Genomic DNA, 23,055 nt, shown 5'->3' on the forward strand with positions numbered 1-23,055 from the left:
TCCAACGGCTGCATGAACCAGCTCATCAGTGGAGGTGCTGGGTGAAGGACCCGCCACCGGTCTGATATTGATAACTTATCCTGAGGATAGGTCATCGATATCTAAGTCCCAGAACACCCCTTTAAATTACATCCTACCAATATTCACTTTATAAGATAGGGGTAATGCTTTAAAGGGAACCTGTCACCAAGAAATACACAGTAAACCAGGCACCATGCTTTATAGGGCTAGCTCATCTGAATGTAATGATACCTTTCACTTAAAGGGCATCTGTCAGCAGACCTGTACCTATGACACTGGCTGACCTGTTACATGTGCGCTTGGCAGCTGAAGGCATCTGTGTTGTTCCCATGTTCATATGTGCCCGCACTGCTGAAGAAAATAAAGTTTGAGTATAAGGAGCAATGGGGGAGTTGCTGTTACCCCTAGAGACTCTACTTTCTCTGCAACTGCTGCAACCTCTGTACTTTGATTGACAGGGTCATGCATTATGATGTTTTCAATGCCTGGCTCTGCACCTATTTCTAGTTTGTTACTAAAACTCTGCACAATCATCCCCTAGAATGATACCAATGCCATCTCATGCCGTCACACTCTGTCACTTAGCAGAACAATGTCTGTCCAGTCTAAGGCATTAGAGGTTACAGTTGTGTCGCTCTAGGGTCTTCATATGGTTGGATCTAGTGATACATTTTGCCCCTGACTTTGAGGACAGTGGAGGACACCATACCTTTTATTTCATTTTCTTTTGCTATGATTTGCGCGAGCGTCTCATAAAGAGAAAGGCTTTTGTCGGATTTTGCCCAGGAGGAAATTGTGTCTGCAATAACTCTTTTCTTTCTGTAACTGTAAGAAAAAGAAATAAAAAAGAAGCTTTATACCAAACTCTTCAGCAACTCAAATGAATGTGACTTTCCAGAACACTTACAAGGTGACCTGCTTTTTATCTTTTCTGTCATCCAAGATGGCCGCACTGCTTCTTATTTGGTTGCCCAAGACACTTCCTGTTTGACCATCCCTGCTCTTGGATTGGCCAGCATTGCCCATGTGACCAGTGCTGGCCAATCTAAAGGCAACAGGAAGTGTCTTGGACTACCAAATGCACAGTAGCAGCGGGGCCATCTTGGATGACAGGAGAGGAGCCTGTGAATAGGTGGATTTGCAGCTGAAAAAATTAAAGGAGGACACAAAGTAAGTGTTCTGTTCAGTTAGTGTGACTTTTTTTCTTGAACCGGAGTGTCACTTTAAAGGCTATGTATTCTTTATTTCATCTGCCACAATGTATCAATAGTAATGGACGCTGACGAAGGCTGGACGGGCCGAGACGCGTCCATTACAATTGATACATTGTGACAGATGAAATAAAGGATACATAAACCAAGGATCAAGCGCTCGCTGGGATCTCTTCATTACGTTGTGGATCTTCCTCCTTCCCGTGTGGGCGCCTAACAAGGCTGAGTGACGACCATTTTGGACTATAGTTTAAAGGCTATGGACGCCTTATTTTAACTCGGTTTTATTAAGTTATAAAAAATGTTTTTATAGTTTTGAATTAAAATTTCTCAACCTTTTGTCTTCTGCAGCCTGTATGTGATCGCACACGGGTGAGATCCATCAGACAGGCTGTGTGATGGCTCGTTCCATAGCCCTTATCTCTCTGGAAAGACTTCTATGGTACTTCCATGGGAAGAATTTTCTACACTGACAAATTCAATACAATAAATGCATCCATAGCCTTCAAAATATCTATATAAACATTGGGGTAATTGTAAGTTTAGACAGACAGCATAAAGATGCTGTAGATTTAGTGACTAATGCCCGATGACAAACCTGGTGCATCTTTAGCGCAGCTAAAGTAGTGAACTCCCACAATGCTGCTAGTGCTGTGAACTCCCACAATGCTGCTAGTGCTGTGAACTTCTGGCGCTGACTTCCATTGACAGAGCTACACAGACCAGCTGATTGGCGGGGTGGGGGTGCCGGGTGTCGGACCCCAGAAAATCAGCTAATGATGACCTATCCTGAGGATAGGCCATGACTTTAAAAACCCTGTACAGCCCCTTTAAGCTGCAGGGGAGTAATCAAGTATTTTATGTGAATAGAACAGACATCCCAGGGTCTTTGCTAGCATGACAGAATCATTTTATTTTCAGCAGAGTGATAAAATATTCATCAGTCTTGGTACTACATAATTTATTGCGGTGGATAGAAGGTGTATTATGAGATTATATAATTTTTTTAGACCAAAATACGCACTAATCCTCATGGAACAACACGTTTCCTGACAAGAACAAACAGTACAACAATTTTAATGGCGCTTTTTGTAGTGGAGGTGCGTACCCCTTTGGATCGGCAGAACAAGATTATTTTATGCAAAACAAAGAAAATTTTGATGAACAGTATACAAAATGCAATCCATTGACATGACTATGGTACTAAGCAGATCCCACTACATCCATACTTTATGAGCAGTACCTGTCCAGCAATCCCTGGTTGATTAGGGCGACTTCTTCTCTGTCCTGTAAAGCAATGCTGAGCTTGATATCCAGGTCCTGCTTCCTCCGGATGGGGACGTACTTGGTTTTCATATCAGCCTTCAATGCGCACTTCTTGTCTTCTAAGAGTTGCTGGTGTTTTATAAGGGTGTCCATGTTCAGAGAATCTTCTACTGTCATACCTAGAAGATGGAACCATTAGCCACATTATAACTCAGATTGACCATATATAAACAGATACGAAAGGTTGAGGACCCCAACATTCTCCCATTATAATTACCATCAATGGGAAGCTTTAAAAACCTACCAATAAGCTTGTAAGGCTAGACCTCAACACACATACAGGTTGGCCCACGAAAAAGTAGCGCGCCTCCAGCCATAGTATGACAAGATGAACGAGCAAGTGGATTGTTTTTTTAATTACCCAGAAGCCACAAAAGATGCTGAATGTGGTCCCCGTTCCCACAGGTCGGATTATGTTGGCTGTTACTGTTTGTGATGCTGCAGATAGTGTTTGTGGTGTTTTCCTTGGGTTCATCCAGGGGATGTGGATTGTTAGCGGACACTTTCTGGTCTAAATTTCTCCACAGAAAAACATTGCATGTGGACAAGTCTGGGGAACGTGGTGGCCATAACCCCTCGCTCATAGTTCACTCCTCCATAAACAGTTCATGAACCCGTGAGGTGCAGCATGTTTCTCCATCTTGTTGGAAAAAGCAGGACATTTTTTCTTCTGCAGCATCACTGGTGAAGAGCTGCAAGCAGTATCAGCCAACATAATCCGACGTGCCCAAAGAGGCATAGACCTGAACGGGGACCACTTTCAGCATCTTTTCTGACTTGTGGGTAATTAAAAAAACTATCCACTTGCTCGTTCATCTTGTCATACTATCGCTGGAGGCGGGCTACTTTTACGTGGGCCACACTGTGTATTCATGTTTTATTTTAAAGGGAACCTGTCATCAACTTTATGCTGACCTCACTGAGGGCAGCATAAAATAGTGACAGAAATGCTGATTTCAGCGGTGTGTCACTCATGAGCTAAAAGTAAGTGGTTGCTGAGAACCAGCATCATAATCATTGCAGCCCAGGCCTTGAAAAGAGTCAAATCTACCTGAGAAGAGTCCTGGTTATCCATAATCCCCTGCTCTCCTCGCCCATCTGCTGATGATTGGCAGTTCTCTCCTAGAGACAAAGGGAGAAAACTCGGTAGAAGACTGTCAGTCATCAGCAGGTGGGCAGGAGAGCAGGAATGTATGAATAACCATGACTCTTCTTAGGTGGCCGTGACTCTTTTCCAGGCCCAGTCTACAATGATTGTGATGTTGGTTGTCGGCAACGACTTACTTTTAACTTTTAAATGACAGATCGCTGAAATCAACTCACCTGTCTCTACTTTATACTGCTGTTAGTATGGGCAGCATAAAGTTAATGACAGGTTCCCTTTAAGTGAATGTCCTCTTATAGCAAACTATTTCTGAATATTGTGACACAGTAAGGAATGGTCTGGGAAAACAGGTATTTTCCTCCCAGCGTGTGCTGCTGGGCTGATTTGCAGCCAGTTGGGGTCAAATACCGGACAGGATTTTAATTGCTGGTCTGGGTGTCCTTAAATAGGCAGCTGGGCTCAGCATCAGGATCTCTGTGTTGGGATCTAAGGCAGCACACCGGAGTCAGCAGGTAGCTTTGTATTCAATCTTTATTTTACCAGTGGTACAATCTCATGACATTTATTGCTTATGGCAACGTTTCGAGCCCAGTTTGGTGTCCTTAGTCAAGTTGAGTGGTCGGTCAGATTGAAGATTGAATACAAAGCTACTTTTTTGTTGTTGGTGTGTGATACCAAAATGTAATGATGTAGATCCTTAACATTTCTAAAATAAAAAGATTTAATAAAAAAAAAAAAAAAAATATGAATACAAAGACTGCTGACTCCAGTGTGCTGTCTCCAAACAACTAATATAAGCTATTGATTTATTCCGCACCCACAAAAGCCACTTGACAAAACGTGTGCTGAGGTCTCATAACGATCAGAAAATGTGTTGGGATCTGAAGCTTGGTGCCAGGTTGGAGGGCTGAGACCCATGGGCTGAGGAAACAGGCCCCCTAAAGCCTACCGTGGACTGCTGGAGGCAGAACTGACATCAAGGTGACTTGTCTTATATGAACTTTCCAATTTGTGTGAAGTAACACCAAGATGTACTTTCCATTGTGTGTGACGTAAACACCAAGACTGCAAAGTAACGCATTGTTTTGTGCATTTGCCTCAAGTGTGAATAAACACTGAAGTTTTGCGTTAAGAACTTGTCTTTTGCCTCTGTACTGCATCCGCTTACCCTATCTACCAGAGCGAAACCCCACAATTGGTGGAGGATGCAGGCAAGCGCAGTGAGGAAGGCGTGATTGCCGAAGTATTGTTGTTTTTCATTTTTTGCTCCGGGCAGCGTCCATGATGTCCGGAAAGCAGTTCATACAGCGATCCCCAAGATGACACCCTTAGATGACGTCGAAATCTACCTGGCGATGTACGAGAAGGTGGCCACAAGGGAGAAACTACCCCGAGACCAGTGGGCTGAGGTCGTCGCTCCGTTCCTGGAATCCGAATCTCATCGGTCGTATTTCGACTTGCCGGAGGATCAAGCGGCCGACTACCAGAAAGTAAAGGGTGAGATTCTGGCAAGACTGGGGGTGAATGTGTTGGTCCGTGCCCAGCGGGTACATCAGTGGGGGTTTAACCCGACTGAGCCCGCGAGACCCCAGTATTATGACTTATTTCACCTCTTGTAAAAGTAGCTACAGCCTGATGTGCCGAGTCCCATGGCTATGCTGGATCGACTATTAGCTGATATGTTTTGGAGGGCTTTTCCACCCCCTCTCCAGCACTGGATCGGCCCGGCCATGCCCATCTCTGGCAATGCCCTAGGTGGACCTGGTGGAATGCTATGAGGCTACTAAGAATATACAGGGGGGTTCTTTTGGGAGGGGGCAGTCAAACCCCGGAAATCTCCACCCCAAGCCCGGAGATTTGAGCCGATGAAACCCACCCTGGATGTACCCACTATGGGCCTGGCTCCGTTAGTCTGCTGGCAGTGTCAGGAGACTGGCCATGTAAGGGCTGACTGTCCTCATCGGGTTGAGCCAATAGATACTAATTGTGGTTACCGTCAGTCGCTTTATGCCAGGAAACTGTGTGCAACAGGTACCCTGGAATCTCTAGACCACTGGTGGAAGTGGGAGACACTCAAGCGGAGGCACTGCTGGACTCAGGGAGCCTGGTGACACTAGTAAGGGCTACCCTAGTGCGGTCCACTGAGTATACTGGCCGGAAAGTTGGGGTGATGTGCATCCATGGAGACTTAAAAGACTACCCCACCGCGCTGGTGTATTTAACCACGTTAGCTGTCGGGTGGACACACGAAGTGGAGTCGCCACAAATCTACACTACGAACTTTTAATACGGAGAGACTTTCCGGGCTTTGCGGCCCTATGGCCGGTTGTGAGAGTTACTGATACCCGTGAGTCAGGGGTAAACCCAGGAGATTGGCCTTGTTCAGGAGGAAGTCCAGAACCCTGGGAGCCAGCAGTAGGGGTGACTGCCACTTCGGTGGAAAAGGGGGAGACAACCCAGCTGAGTGTAATGGTGGGAGAAGTGGAGGACTTGCCACCAGGTCATGAGTTGGCAGACCTCAAAGTGTCCTGGGAAATTTCGGTACAGCACAACACCGGGACCCAACCCTATGGGAGAATGTGGTAATAATTGATGGTGAACCATAACAACCTGGGGCCAAGTCGATGTTTCCCCGTTTTGTGGCTCATCAGAATAGGCTGTATCGGGTAAACCAGCTGCGGGGTGAAAATATTGAACAATTGGTGGTGCCCCAGGCTTATCGCAAACTTGTGTTAGAGTTAGCCCACCAACATGTTCTCGGGGGTCATCTGGGAATGCAGAAAGCACAGGACCGGATATTACAACGGTTTTACTGGCCCAGTGTGTTTAGAGAGGTGGACGAATTTTGCAAGTCTTGCCCGACCTGCCGAACAACTAGCCCCCAGCACCTTTTCCGCAGTCCCTTAGTATCTCTCCCGATCATCGAGGTACCGTTTGAGCAAATCGCTATGGACCTCATAGGCCCAGTACCGAAGTCTGCTAGAGGACACCAACACATCTTGGTCGTCCTAGATTAACCACTTGGTAGCCGAGGCGGTGCAACTGCAACATACATCGGCCAAACTTATAGCTAAAGAGTTAATGGAGATGTTTTCCCGATTGGGGCTACCTAAAGAGGTTCTGACTGACCAGGGGACCCCTTTTATATCCAAGGTCATGTGGGAACTCAGTAAGTTGCTGCATATCAAACGGCTACGGACGTCCGTTTATCATCCACAAACTGACGGCCTGGTAGAAAGGTTTAACCAAACATTAAAAAACATGTTAAAAAGAGTGGTGTCTAAGGATGGTAAGGACTGGGACCTCCTTCTGCCCTATCTTATGTTCGCAGTGCCAGAGGTGCCCCAGCCCTCTACTGGGTTCTCGCCATTCGAACTGCTATACGGCAGACATCCTTGTGGTCTATTGGACATAGCCAAAGAGGCGTGGGAGCAACAACCCACCTCGTATAAAAGTATTATTGAATACGTCACCCAGATGCAGGAACATATGGAAACAGTATGGAGGCAGCTCAGCGAGCACAAAGTCGGATCTATAATCGTCAGGCTCGGGTCCGGATCTTTAACCCGGGAGATCGTTTTGGTTCTGGTACCGACCATGGACAGTAAGTTCCTGGCTAGGTGGCAGGGACCCTACGAAGTTGGAGAGGTAAACTACAAGGTACACCAGCCACGGCGCCGAAAGCCGGAGCAGGTGTACCATGTGTATTTACTCAAACATTGGAGAGATAGGGAGACCGGTACTGATGACAGCCCGCAGCCGAGTTTTCTAGGGCAGTGTTTCCCAACCAGTGGGCCTCCAGCTGTTGCAAAACTACAACTCCTAGCATGCCCAGACAGCCTTTGGTTGGGAAACACTGTTCTAGGGGAAGAGGTTCCGGCCCCTCGGTCTGATGCAAGCGTTTGCCACAGTGAAGATTGCTGACAGCCTCCCCTCTAAACAGACTCAGGAGGCCAGGGAATCCATCAGCAGGAACACGGATGTGTTCTCAGACCTCCCCGGACGCACTTCTATAATCCAGCATGACATTGTCACTGAGCCTCAGGCAAAAGTCCGGTTAAAACCATACTGGGTACCAGAGGCTCGGCAACAATGCATCTCGGAAGAAGTGCAGCTAATGCTGCAACTAGACATTATTGAGGAATCTAAAAGTGAGTGGGCCAGTCCTATAGTTTTTATACTAAAACCGGATGGGACTTTTTGGTTCTGTAACGATTTTTGTAAACTAAATGAGATTTCCAAATTCGATGCGTATACAGGGCCGTCTTTAATATTGATTGGATCCTGGGCAAATCACGCCCTCCACCACAACACACACACAAAAAATCCACACATCTGGTAGAGTCCAGTGAATGACTGTAAATACTTCCAGTTCTGAAGACTCCAGCGGCTCAGGATCAGTGCTCTGGGCTGGAAGTGGGCACCGCTCTGCAGGAAGGGGACCAGGGCTCGGCTCATCCTAGTGTTACAGTGCACCCCAGCACCCCACAGTATGCAGTATAGCACCCTATAGTATACACAGGGCCGGCCTTAGGTGTTCAGGCGCCCTGTGCGAGCTAACCTTGTGGCGCCCCCCCCCCCCAAAAAAAAAAAAACACTGCTTGTTGCTGGCATCATGGCATAGGCTGGCTGACTATCCAACCAAGTAGTTACCAGCCCGCACACCCCAAAGGCCGGTGTAATGTTATACTTCCCTACTTCGTGAGATCTCCCTACCCTCGTCACTTCCGGTCGCACCGGACATGACTTGAGGAGGTGTGCAGCGCCACGCAGGCGCACAACAACAGGTTAGGGAAATTTCACAGCAGAGTGCGCATGCGCCAGGAGCCTCGCCAGCGGTTAGGGTAGGGAAAAACTATGGGCCAGTGCGCAGGCGCAGTGATCGGATGGATGTTCTCAGCTGGACACCGGCCGACACTGTGCATGCCCTGGGAGCCTCACCAGCGGTTAGGGAAGGGAAAAATTACGTACGGGCCAGTGCTTTTTCCCTACCCTAACCGCTGGTGAGGCTCCCAGCGCATGCGCAGTGTCGGCCGGTGTCCAGCTGAGAACATCCATCCGATCACCGCACCTGTGCACTGGCCCATAATTTTTCCCTACCCTAACCGCCGGCGAGGCTCCCAGCGCATGCGCACTCTGCTGTGAAATTTCCCTAACCTGTCGTTGTGTGCAGTGCGCCCCCCCCCAATATAATAAACATTGGTGGCGCAGTGCGCCCCTCCCAACACCCCAGTATGATAAACATTGGTGGCGCAGTGCGCCACCCCAACACCCCAGTATAATAAACATTGGTGGCGCAGTGCGCCCCCCCAACACCCCAGTATAATAAACATTGGTGGCGCAGTGCGCCCCCCCAATATAATAAACATTGGCGCAGTGCGCCCCCCCAATATAACAAACATGAGCGCAGTGGGCCCCCCAATATAATAAACATTGGTGGTTCAGTGTGCCCCCCCAACACCCCAGTATAATAAACATTGGTGGCGCAGTGCACTCCCCCCCCCCACACCCCCACACCATATAATAAACATTGGTGTCGCAGTGGGCAGTGCCAATGAGGGTTAAAAAATAAAATAAAAATTAACTCACCTCCTCCAATTGATCGTCTCCTGTTCTTTCTTCAGAACCTGTCAAAGGACCTGTGGTGACATCACTGTGCTCATCACATGATGCATCACATGATCCATCACCATGGTAATGGGCCATGTGATGAGCTCAGTGACGTCACCACAGGTCCTGAAGAAACAGGAGACCAGCAGCTACGCGATCAACTGGAGGAGGTGAGTTAATTTTTTTTTGATTCTTTAACCCTCATTGGCACTTCCCACTGTGCCACCAATGTTTCTTATACTGGGGTGTTGAGGGGGGGGGGGGGCGCACTGTGCCACCAACGTTTCTTATACAAATACAGGAGGCGGGTGCCGGAATCAAATAGCCGGCACCCGACCTCTGTGACAGGGAGCTGCGATCAGCGGCAGTTAACCCCTCAGGTACCGCACCTGAAGGGTTAACTCAACTGCAGCTGATCGCAGCTCCCTGTCACAGAGGTCGGGTGCCGGCTATTTGATTCCGGCACTCGCCTCCTGTATTTGTATTACAGGTCAGTTATCTTCATTGGTGGCGCAGTGGCCTCAGCCCCTCTCCTCCTCCTCCCATCTCTCTTCTTATTGGCAGCTGCGGGGGCAGCAGGCAGGTCAGACACAGGGGAGGAGGAACGAATCAGGTCAGACAGGGGAGGGCAAGATGGAGGGGGCGCCCCGAGGGAGAACACAAGTGCAGCCTCGCCTGCCGCATATTACATTGCGAGCTGTCGGCCGCCCAGCGCCCCTGTTGCTATGGCGCCCTGTGCGGCCGCACAGCCCGCACACCCCAAAGGCCGGCCCTGAGTATACAGCACCACACAGTATGCAGTTTAGCACCCCACACTATACAGTACCCCACAGTATATAGTAGAGCAGTATAGCAGCCCACAGTATACAGCACCTCACGGTATACAACACCTCACTGTATACAGCACCCCAAACTATACATGATACAGCCCCCCACACTATATAGTACAGCAGTATAGCACTCCCCCCACTATACAGGCCCCCCCCACACTATACAGGCCCCCCACAGTATACAGCCCACCACACAGTATACAGCCCACCACACAGTATACAGTACACAGACCCCCACACAGTATACAGCCCCCCCTACAGTATACACACCACACAATATACAGCCCATTACACAATATATAGCCCACCACACAATATACAGCCCACCACACAGTATACAGCCCACCACACAGTATACAGCACCCCACTATACAGTAGTTTACAGTATATTAACATAACAGCCCCTGTCACCTTTTTCTGATGTAATCTTTACACAAAAAAGCTCAACAGTTAACTTCTGCAACACTCAGTAGGACCTGTGATGACCTCATAGCCATGTGACCAGTAATTGCTAGGTTACTGGTCACATGGTAATGATGTCATTAAGGTCCTAGAGCAAAACTCATTAAGGTCCTAGAATTAAGATCATTAACACAGTACGATCATGATGCCTGTGTAGCCGACAGCCTGACACCCGGGGCAGTAGCTAGCAGGGCTCAAGAGGCAGCTGCCTTGGGCCCCCCAGGAGCAACTGGGCCCAGGGCAGCTGCCCCTTGGTAAAGACGGCCCTGTGCGTATACCATGCCCCGGGTGGATGAGCTTATCGAGAGGTTAAGACAAGGCCGGTATATTTCTGTTTTGGACCTTACCAATGGGCACTGGCAGGTACCCTTGACGGAGGCTGCCAAAGAGAAAACTGCCTTCATCACACCAGAGGGGCTGTACCAATATAAATTGTTACCCTTTGGTCTGCATGGCACCCCTGCCACTTTTCAACGACTTATGGACATTGTGCTTCGTCCACATCGTCGGTACGCTTCGGCTTACTTGGACGATATTGTCATCCACAGTACCGACTGGGAAAGTCACCTACCCAAAGTGCAGGCCGTAGTAGACTCCCTTCAGAAAGGCTGGACTAACTGCTAACCCAAAAAAATGTGCAATAGGGTTAGAGGAGACTAAATACCTGGGGTATGTCATTGGGCGCAGAGTCATCAAACCCCAAGTGAACAAAATAGAGGCGATACGGAATTGGCCACGACCTGTCACTACTAGGCAAGTAAAGTCGTTCTTGGGAATGGTAGGCTATGAGGTTTGTACCCCACTTTGCTATGGTGGCTGCGCCATTGACAGGGCTCTTGAAAGGACGCAAGTCAGTGATGGTTCATTGGGATCATCAGGCGGAAGAGGCGGGTGCGGGTCACCGGTTTTGGTGACGACCGACTTCAAAAAAGGAATTTATAGAACAGACCGATGCCTCCGAAGTAGGCCTCAGTGCTGTACTGTCTCAGGAAGTCAACGGGGAGGAGCATCCCATTGTTTTCTTAGCCGTAAGCTCAGCCCAGCCGAGATCAGGTACAGTATAGTGGAGAGAGAGTGCCTGGCTATGAAGTGGGCACTCGAGTCTTTCCGTTATTATTTGTTGGGGAAGAAATTCCGCCTGGTTACCGACCACTCCACTCTCAAGTGGATGAGCCAGGCCTAAGACAGAAATGCCCAGGTCACCAGATGGTTCCTTTCCCTACAGAACATTAAATTTACAGTGGAACACAGGGCAGGCCGGTTGCAGGGAAATGCGGATGCCTTGTCTCAAGTACATTGTCTGGCAAGTGTTCACCCCTTCAGGGCTGAACAAAGGAGGAAGGGGGGTATGTGACACAGTGAGAGGAATGGTCTGGGGAAAAAGGTATTTTCCTCCCAGCGTGTGCTGCTGGGCTGATTTGCAGCCAGGTGGGGTCAAATACCGGACTGGATTTTAATTGCCGGTTCGGGTTTTTGGCAGCACCTGGCTGTCCTTAACCCCCTTCACCTTAAGGACCAGGAAAAATTTGCAAATTTGCTGATTTTTATTTCTCTACTTTCAAAATAGATAGCAATACATCCAAAAATAGTTCATTTTGGGATGTTTCAAAATGACATTTTCTTTTTTTGGGAAGTTAGAAGGCTTACAAATTTAGAAGCAAATCTTGAAATGTTTTAGAACATTTCCAAAACCCACTTTTTAAGGACCAGTTCAGGTCTGAAGTCACTTTGCGAGGCTTACATAATAGAAACCACCCAAAAATGGCCCCATTTTAGAAACTACACCCCTCAAGGTATTCAAAACTGATTTTGCTAACTTTGTTAAGCATTTAGGTGTTCCACAAGAACTAAAGGAAAATGTAGATGAAATTTCAGAATTTCACTTTTTTGGCAGATTTTCCATTTTAATCAATTTTTTTTCCATTAACAAAGCAAGGGTTAACAGCCAAACAAAACTCAATATTTATTGCCCTGATTCTGTAGTTTACAGAAACACCCCATATGTGGTTGTATACTGCTGTACGGGCACACGGCAGGGCGCAGAAGGAAAGGAACGCCATATGGTTTTTGGAGGGCAGATTTCACTGGGATAATTTTAAGCTGCCATGTTACATTTGAAGACCCCCTGATGCAACCCTAGAGTAGAAATTCCTAAAAAACACCCCATTTTGGAAACTACTGGATAAGGTGGTATTTTTTTGGTACTATTTTAGGGTACATATGATTTTTGGTCACTCTATATTTCACTTCTTGTGAGACAAGGTAACGAAAAACTGCACGGTTTTTATTTTTTGTTATGTACAGTGTTCATCTGACAGGTTAGATAATGTGGTATTTTATAGAGCAGGTTGTTACGACGCGACAATACCAAATATGACTACTTTTTGTGGTTGTTTGTTTCAGTTTTACATAATAAATCATTTAAAAAAAAATATTTTTGGTGTCTATGTATTCTGAAAGCCATCTTTTTTTTGTTTTTTGGGCGACTGTCTTATGTAGGGGCTCATCTTTTTCGGTATGAGATGATGGTTTTATTGGTGCTATTTTGGAATGCATATGACTTTTTGATTGCTTGGTATTACACTTTTTGTGATGTAAGGTGACAAAAAAGGCTTTTTTTATACACGTTTTTTTTTTTTTACGGTGTTCACCTGAGGGGTTAGGTCATGTGATATTTCTATACAGCAGTTTCTTATGGACGCGGCAATACCTAATGTATACTTTTTTCCATTTATTTACGTTTTACACAATAACAGCATTTTTTAAACAAAAAAAAATCATGTTTTAGTGTCACCATATTCTGAGAGCCATAGTTTTTTTGGGGCGATTGTCTTAGTTAGGGTTTGATTTTTTGCGGGATGAGATGACGGTTTGATTGGTATGATTTTGGGGTGCGTATGACTTTTTGATCGCTTGGAATTACACTTTTTGTGATGTAAGGTGACAAAAAATAGCTTTTTTTTTTTACACACTTTTTTTTAATTTATTTTCCACCCCCAGACTCTTTTCCCTGTGCCAGGCAGATTTTTCAAACTATTTTTGTTCTGGAGAACCCGATGACAGGTTCCCATGATGGACTTATATTTATTGGTTAGTTATTTATGTGGACTCATCAAGAAAACCTGGGAGTCCAGGTTTTCCTGCCTACTTTGAGTGACTGGTGGCTTTTCTTGTGTGAAACTATTTCTACAGTATATGTAGGACTCATAGGCTTTCTCCAGGAGTCCTGATAGGATTTAAAAAGACCTCTACAGGAAAATACTGAATCACATCATAGAAACCTATATATACGCAGCATCATTCCCTCCAGCCTATGCTGACCCTGCATGCAGTAGCATAGGAGACCTGACTGAGCCACTTCACAGGGGTTAGCTCACAAAGCTGCCCCCGAGATCAGTTTATTGCTGCGTGTATGACTCCTGATAAACCCCAGTGAACTCTGATATTGCCAGGGGAAATCTGGTCCAGTTACACATTATCCAAGGGATAGTTCAGTAAAAACAGAATTATCCAAGGCACTCCCCAATGTTCTTTAGGCATCATGCACACGATCGTTCCGTTTTTTGCGGTCCGCAAACCACAGATTCGCAAAAAACAGAAGCCGCCCGTGTTGCCTTCCGCAATTTGCGGAACGGAACGGGCACCGGCAATATAAATGCCTGTTCTTGTCCGCAAAGCGCGGACAAGAATAGGACATGTTATATTTTTTTAATGGGGCCGCGGAACGGAGCCACGGATGCGGACAGCTCACGGAGTGCTGTCGGCATCTTTTGCGGCCCCATTGAAGTGAATGGGTCCGCATCTGAGCCGCCAAAACGGCGGCTCGGATGCGGACTCAAACAACGGTCGTGTGCATGAGGCATTATATTGTATGGTTTAAAGGGGTTATCCAAGGCCTATAATGCCCCCTAAAATTCCCGGGCCCGTTATACTGGTGAAGGCATCAGGAGCGACACGGGTGCTCGGGTGCGGTGTAAGTATAACCAGTATTAGGGGCCTGGGCATTTTGGGGGGAATAATAAGGGTTGGATAACCCCTTTAAGGGCTCTTTCACACTTGCGTTCTTTTCTTCCGGCATAGAGTTCCGTCGTCGGGGCTCTATGCCGGAAGAATCCTGATCAGTTTGATCCTAATGCATTCTGAATGGAGAGAAATCCGTTCAGGATGCATCAGGATGTCTTCAGTTCCGGAACGGAACGTTTTTTGGCCGGAGAAAATACCGCAGCATGCTGCGCTTTTTGCTCCGGCCAAAAATCTTGAAGACTTGCCGCAAGGCCGGATCCGGAATTAATGCCCATTGAAAGGCATTGATCCGGATCCGGCCTTAAGCTAAACGTTGTTTCGGCGCATTGCCGGATCCGACGTTTAGCTTTTTCTGAATGGTTACCATGGCTGCCGGGAGGCTAAAGTCCTGGTAGCCATGGTAAAGTGTAGTGGGGAGCGGGGGAGCAGTATACTTACCGTCCGTGCAGCTCCCGGGGCGCTTCAGAGTGACGTCAGGGCGCCCCAAGCGCATGGATGACGTGATCGCATGGCACGTCATCCATGCGCATGGGGCGCTCTGACGTCACTCTGGAGCGCCCCGGGAGCCACGTGGCCTGTAAGTATACCGCTCCCCCGCTCCCACTATGGCAACCAAAACTGTAATAGCGTCCTGGCTGCCATAGTAACACTGAACGCATTTTGAAGACGAATCCGTCTTCAAATGCTTTCAGTACACTTGCGTTTTTCCAGATCCAGCGTGTAATTCCGGCAAGTGGAGTACACGCCGGATCCGGACAACGCAAGTGTGAAAGAGGCCTCTGGCTCGGCTACACTGCGACTATTTGTCACACCAATATCTTGCAACATTTTTTTGTAATAATAGTCAAATGTGTTGCACTGCGACATACTGTGACTGCAACATGACAGTCGCACAAAAATCCATCCAAGTTGGATTTTTGTGCACCTGTCACGTCGCAGCCGCAGCATGTCACATGTCCTCCTGCGACACCATTCAATATCACTACAAAAAAATTTGCACGACATTGTTGCAGTGTAGTTGCATCCTTTTTGTCGCGTGACAATTGTAGTCATGTAGCCTTACCCTTAGGCTAGGTCTACACAACGACATTTGTCGCGCGACATTTTGTTGCACCAATGTCGCGCGACAATTTTTATAATGGCAGTCTATGGTGTCGCACTGCAACATGCGACATGCTGCGACTGCGACACAACAGTCGCAGAAAAATCCATCTCGAATGGATTTTCTGCGACTGTTGCGTCGCAGTCGCAACATGTTGCATGTTGCAGTGCGACACCATAGACTGCCATTATAAAAATTGTCGCGCGACATTGGTGCAACAAAATGTCGCGCGACAAATGTCGTCGTGTAGACCTAGCCTTATTCTTTGGTGCTCATTAGCAGACCTGATATGGGAGACTGAACACAAATATGGTTTACCGCCTGAGGATTTATATCAGTTAAGCCTGCCAACTATAAAGCAACGGAGGGAATATGATACCTGGAATCAGAGCTGCGGGGTTTATTTCATCTCGTGGGGGGCTCGCCTCTTCTACTGGAGGGGTCTTCACCCTCTTTTCAGCCAACAATTTCTGTAATTCATTTTCAATTCTGCTGGAATCTTTATTGATTTTATCAATTCTAGAACAAAATAAAGATACTGCAGATTAGATTTAAAGGGACTGTCCCACAAAAAATATTCTACAGTTTTCAAACCAGTCCCTGGATCTGATTAATTTTGTAATTGCATGTGATTAAAAATGTATTATAGCTACTGAGTTATTCACTGAAATCTATCTGTATAGCGCCACCTGCTGTTTGCTCTTTTTCTAATTTCTCTGTCCTGCTCACAGAGACAGAAGCACATGCTCTGTTCCATCCTTTAACTGCCACCAGATGCAGTAAAAAGGGCACACCCCCTGAGAAAGGAAACGTCCCCTGAGCTGCAGCAGAAAGGGCACACCTCCTGAGCTGCAGCAGAAAGGGCACACCTCCTGAGCTGCAGCAGAAAGGGCACACCTCCTGAGCTGCAGCAGAAAGGGCACACCCCCTGAGCTGCAGCAGAAAGGGCACACCTCCTGAGCTGCAGCAGAAAGGGCACACCTCCTGAGCTGCATCAGAAAGGGCACACCCCCTGAGCTGCAGCAGAAAGGGCACACCTCCTGAGCTGCCAGCTTGATATAAATCTAGCAGAACAATTGGAGCAATGAATATGGAGATCTCTGGATCCATGTGAGGTACAGGGCTGGTTCTAGCTTTGTTAGAAAGGTATTGTCATGTATTATATGATGTATGATTTTTATTTTTTACATTAATCATGGGATAACCCCTTTAATGAAACATCTATTTGTTAATTCACACAATGCAAAACGGCACATTTGTATTAAATTTATCAAAATGGCACGAGCTACACGATACATTTTAGCACAACTCACAACATATTTCACTTCTGTAACAGAACAAGATTAAGTAGTTCAGGTCTTCCCTTCCTCCCCCTGCTGATCCAGATCTGACAAAGACAGTCTAAGGCTGTATTCACACATCCGCAATATGTTTTGCGGATACACGGAGACACGGATCTGCAAAACACGGAAAGCGGCAATGTGCTTTCCGCATTTTGCGGACCGCACATTGCCGACATAATAGAATATGCCTGTTCTTGTCCGCAATTGCGGACAAGAATAGGACATGTTCTATTTTTTTGCGGAAACGGAAGCACGGATGCGGAAGTGCGGATCTGCAAATGTGGATGCGGACAGCACATTCCGTCCCCATAGAGAATGAATGGGTCCGCACCCTTTCCGCAAAATTGCGGAAAGGATGCGGACCCATTTTGCGGACATGTGAATGGAGCCTAATACAGCTCCATAGACTCAGGACAGGTGATAACTGCTGTTTGTGGACAATGCATAATGATGGCCTAGCCTCAGCCTGGCTCCCGGCATCTCTCTAAGCACAGCGCCATACATAGTACATTGGCAGTGCTTGGTACTGCAACTCAGCCCCATTGACTTCAATTCTGTAAAAATGGCGCCCGCTGTAGAGTGCCATAGCCACCTCATTTCTGCTGTTTTAAACAGCAGACACTCAGGGCTAATGTCTGTGATCGTCGATACCGCACATCACAGACATTTAACCCTTCAGATGCCATGGTCAATTGTGAATGTTCCATAGGCCGAAATAGTAATTCATTGCAGTCTATGAAACAAGAGATCTAACGATCGCATGTTCAAGCCCCCTAAGGCAGTGTTCTTCCACTCCAGCCCTCAGGGCCCACCTTTCGTTCCTCGAAAAGATAGAACATGTCCTATCTTTTTGCGGAACGGCCGGATCGCGGACCCATTAAAGTGAATGGGTCCGTGATCCGCTGCGGCTGCCCCACGGACTGTGCTCGTGCTTTGCGGCCCGCATTTTGTTCGTGTGCAGGGGGCCTATAGGGAACTTAAAATAAATGAAAAATAAGTACAATAAAAGTTTTAAAAAAATATTTAAATGGCCAATTCGCCATTTGTTCATTGCTTCAACTCTCAAAAAAAATAAAAATAAAAGGTGATCAAAAAGTCATAAACAAAAAACAAAAATGACAGATCATCTTGCAAAAAAAATTACCCCCTACACAGCTCTGTAGATGTAACTATAAAAAAGTTATGGGGGGTCAGAATATGGTGATGCAAAGAAAAAATAAAGAAAAAATTCAAATTATTTTTTTTTTTTTATATAAAAACAAGAAAAACTACATAAATGTGGTATTGCTGTAATCATACTGACCCATAGAATAAAGGTAAGAGGTGGGTTTAACTGCACAGGGAACGCTGTAAAAACGAAACCCATAAAACTGTGGCGGAATTGTGTTTGTTTGGTTTTTCAATTTCACCCCATTTGGAGTTTTTTTTCCAGCTTCCCAGTACGTTGTATGCAACCTAAAATGGTGCCAGTAGAAAGTACAGCTTATTGCACCAAAAAACAAGGCCTCATATGGCTATGTGAACAGACTGATAAAAAACATATCGCTCCTGGAATGCAGAGAGTAAAAAACAAAAACCACCCGGTCCCCACCTCTGGAAGTGACATGTCAGGTTTTTTTCTGCGATGCAGATTTTAAAAGAATTCATGGAAAATTACAAACGACCCATGCCGTGCAACTATTACTGAAATCAATAGGAAGCATTTTATTGATGGGTTTCGTATACCGTAAGAGTACCTCCACATGTGGCGGGTATTTTACAGCATCAATGTGGATGGGATTTCAATAACTCTCACCCCCGTGGTGTGTAACATTGTATGCCGTGGATTTCACTCTCTGCAGCAGAACCAGCATCCATGTCTGCATGTACCCCATGTGGATATTGGCGCATTTTTTTCCTCTGCATTTTCCAACTCATGGACACACGTGAACAGCACTACCTGTCTCCCAGCTCCGCCGCCCGCTTCCTGTAATACATTAGTGTGGTGGGTTCGGAGGCCAGTCTCTTCACCCTTGCATGGACATGAACGGCATTGATTTCTCCTTGCTTGGTGGCATCAATAAACTCATCGTACTCTTGTTTGATCGCAGTGAGAAGGCGTTTATAGTCGGTGCAATAATCAATCACCTGAAAACACAAACCAGGAGCGATGGACAATTACAGAGGGACAGAAATCAAGTCATTCGCTTTTAGGCCTCATTTACACGACCGTTGTATTTTGTAGTTTTGCATCCTTTTTTGTTGCAGACCCATTGACTTCAGTGGGTCCTTGGTCCACATTTAGTGGCCAATTATGGCCCCATGCACACAACCGCATTTTCAGTCCACATCCAATCCACATTTTTTGCAGATCAGATGCGGACCCACTCATTTCAATGGGGCAGCAAAAGATGCGGACAGTAACACTGTGTGCTGTCCGTATCCCCGTTCTGCGGCCTTAGGGCTCATGCACACGACCGTGGTGTGTTTTGCGGTCCGCAAATTGCGGATCTGCAAAACACGGATGGCGTCTCCAATCCGATGGTATATTTTAACTTGAAGCGTCCCCATCACCATGGGAACGCCTCTATGTTAGAATATACTGTCGGATATGAGCTACATCGTGAAACTCAGATCCGACAGTATATTCTAACACAGAGGCATTCCCATGGTGATGGGGACGCTTCAGGTTAGAATATACTTAAAAACTGTGTACATGACTGCCCCCTGCTGCCTGGCAGGTGCTGCCAGGCAGCAGGGGGCAGCCCCCCCCCCCCCTGTTTTTAACTCATTGGTGGCCAGTGCGGCCGCCCCCCCCTCCCCTGTAGTTAACTCATTGGTGGCCAGTGAGGCCGCCCCCCCCTCCCTCCCCTGTAGTTAACTCATTGGTGTCCAGTGGGCCCCCCCTCCCTCCCCTGTAGTTAACTCATTGGTGTCCAGTGGGCCCCCCCTCCCTCCCCTGTAGTTAACTCATTGGTGTCCAGTGGACCCCCCCTCCCTCCCCTGTAGTTAACTCGTTGGTGGCCAGTGGGCCCTCTCCCCTCCCTCCCCCTCCTAATTAAAATCGCCCCCCCTATCATTGGTGGCAGTGGAGAGTACCGATCGGAGTCCCAGTGTAATCGCTGGGGCTCCGATCGGTAACCATGGCAACGGGACGCTACTGCAGTCCCGGTTGCCATGGTTGCTTAGCAATTTGTAGAAGCTTCATACTCACCTGCGAGCTGCGATGTCTGTGTCTGGCCGGGAGCTCCTCCTACTGGTAAGTGACAGGTCTGTGCGGCGCATTGCCTATAGCACAGACCTGTCACTTACCAGTAGGAGGAGCTCCCGGCCGGTCACAGACATCGCAGCTCGCTGGTAAGTATGAAGCTTCTACAAATTGCTAAGTAACCATGGCAACCGGGACTGCAGTAGCGTCCCGGTTGCCATGGTTACCGATCGGAGCCCCAGCGATTACACTGGGACTCCGATCGGTACTCTCCACTGCCACCAATGATAGGGGGGGGCGATTTTAATTAGGAGGGGGAGGGAGGGGAGAGGGCCCACTGGCCACCAACGAGTTAACTACAGGGGAGGGAGGGGGGGTCCACTGGACACCAATGAGTTAACTACAGGGGAGGGAGGGGGGGCTGGCTACCAACAAGTTAACTACAGGGGAGGGAGGGGGGGTCCACTGGACACCAATGAGTTAACTACAGGGGAGGGAGGGGGGGCCCACTGGACACCAATGAGTTAACTACAGGGGAGGGAGGGGGGGCCCACTGGACACCAATGAGTTAACTACAGGGGAGGGAGGGGGGGGCGGCCGCACTGGCCACCAATGAGTTAAAAACAGGGGGGGGGGGGTCTGCCCCCTGCTGCCTGGCAGCACCTGCCAGGCAGCAGGGGGCAGTCATGTACACAGTTTTTCGGTATATTCTAACCTGAAGCGTCCCCATCACCATGGGAACGCCTCTGTGTTAGAATATACTGTCGGATCTGAGTTTTCACGAAGTGAAAACTCACCTCTGAAAAAGCTTTTATGCAGACGGATCTTCGGATCCGTCTGTATAAAAGTAACCTACGGCCACGGATCACGGACACGGATGCCAATCTTGTGTGCATCCGTGTTCTTTCACGGACCCATTGACTTGAATGGGTCCGTGAACCGTTGTCCGTCAAAAAAATAGGACAGGTCATATTTTTTTGACGGACAGGAAACACGGATCACGGTCTCGGCTGCAAAACGGTGCATTTTCCGATTTTTCCACGGACCCATTGCAAGTCAATGGGTCAGCGAAAAAAAACGGAAAACGGCCGTGTGCATGAGGCCTTACAGATAAGGATAGGACTGTTCTAATATGGGCCGGTCCATCTGTTTTGCAAAATTCAGAATGCATGCGGCGGCTATCCGTGTTTTGAGGACCCACAATTTGCAGACCGCAGTCGTGTGCATGAGCCCTGGTGGTGTAGTGTATTTCACCTTATCAAAAGCTTGTCCATAGATGATATAGCGTTGCTCAGCATCAAGCTGACCCGCAGCAGATAGCTTCTCCACCTCCGACTTTATATACTCCTCAGTGCGGGTCAGAAACCTCTTATCCCTGGCACTAATAATGGGCGGGAGGACGCGAGGCCCAGATGTGCCTTGGAAAGACTTCATGACTCCTGTAGATGCGTGCGGTGATTTTTCTCGCCTGTTTAAAGGAGGTGCCAGAAACAAACAAAAGATACAAAGTGAATAAAAGGTCTTTTTTCTACAAGACATCAAGGTTTATGTATCTGTTTCCTGTAGCCGGAGAGCTGAGCTGCAGTACCCCAGTACAGCCACTACACAATGGCCCCCTCTGCTGATTGTGGGGGTGCTGGATGTTGGACCCCCAACGATCTGATATGGAAGACCTATCTGGAGAATAAGTGATCAATATCAGAAAGATTAAATATGGGCTCATGCACATCAACGTATTCTGTTTCTGTGTCTGTTCCGTTTTTTGGGGGGGGTTTTCCGGCACCATTCACTTTAATGGGTCTGCATAAAAAAACTGAAAAGACTTGTGTGCATTTCGTTTCCGTATGTCCGTTCTGCAAAAAGGATAGAATATGCCCTATTCTTGTCCAGTTTGCGGACAAGCATAGGCATTGTTACAATGGATCCGCAAAAAGAAAGGATGCAATACGGATGTCACACGGATATCATCCAGATTTTTTTGTGGATCTGTGTTTTGCGGATCGCAAAATACATACGGTTGTGTGCATGAGCCCTACTCCTTTAGGGGTTGTCCAGGTTCTAGATATTGATGGTCTATCCTCAGGATAGGTCGGCAATATCAGATCAGCGGGGGCCCGACATCCGGCACCGCCGCCAATCGGCTGTACACAGCAATAAAATGGGAGCTAAGCTGCACTGGCCTGGCACGGCCACAACACAATGGATGGAGATGAGCTTCCATCTCTGCACCCTGTGTGAGTTCTGCTGGTGTGAGTGACTGATAGGTGGAGGTGCTGGGTGATGGACCCTATTGATCCCTATGGAATGCAAATCCGTAGTGGAGATCCACAGCATAAATTCTGCAGAAAGGTCCCCAGGGATCAACCCTTTTAAAATCCAGACTGAATTTCAGTTTACGTGGCAGACTTTTTCTGCAGTGTGTGGATGAGATTCTGTAACTTCTCATCCACTTTGCTAGTATTGTAAAATGCTGCGGATATGGTGGATGCAAATCTGCAGCATATCCGCTATGTGTGAACATACCCTTAAAGGGTATGTACCAAATTTTCTCAAATGTCATCTACACATCAGCAGGATATGTTCACATGTTGGATTATATCTTCAACAAAGTCTTCCTCGTACCCCACAGCAGAAACCGCTGTAGTTTGAATGGAGCTGAATCGTGAACATACTCCAGCGGTGATTTCCTAAGGGGTTGACCTGTACATTCTTAACGCAATGTGGAAATCCGCACAGCGCAATCCAGTGCAGATTCCTAACAATAGGAGGCGGTTTCAGCGCGGACTCAGTACCAAATCTGCAGTCAAACCCACATCCTTAGGCCCCTTTCACACA

The 23,055-nt window shown here is 47.4% G+C and overlaps 1 protein-coding gene across 1 annotated transcript in view; it reads right to left on the reverse strand.

The window, feature by feature from the left end:
• Positions 1-21,674, reverse strand: part of CLHC1 (clathrin heavy chain linker domain containing 1) — a 39,610-nt gene extending 17,936 nt beyond the window's left edge. Inside the window, exons 1-5 of the mRNA XM_044292344.1 lie at positions 21,475-21,674; positions 18,973-19,160; positions 16,070-16,209; positions 2,476-2,677; positions 731-846 (exon numbers count right to left, since the gene is read on the reverse strand). Coding sequence (XP_044148279.1) covers positions 731-846; positions 2,476-2,677; positions 16,070-16,209; positions 18,973-19,160; positions 21,475-21,654 — 826 coding nt within the window. The 5' untranslated portion in view covers positions 21,655-21,674. The remainder of the gene's footprint in view (positions 1-730; positions 847-2,475; positions 2,678-16,069; positions 16,210-18,972; positions 19,161-21,474) is intronic.
• Between the last annotated feature and the right edge of the window lie 1,381 nt (positions 21,675-23,055).

Source organism: Bufo gargarizans, chromosome 4 (assembly GCF_014858855.1).
Source record: "Bufo gargarizans isolate SCDJY-AF-19 chromosome 4, ASM1485885v1, whole genome shotgun sequence".
Lineage (NCBI taxonomy): Eukaryota > Metazoa > Chordata > Amphibia > Anura > Bufonidae > Bufo > Bufo gargarizans.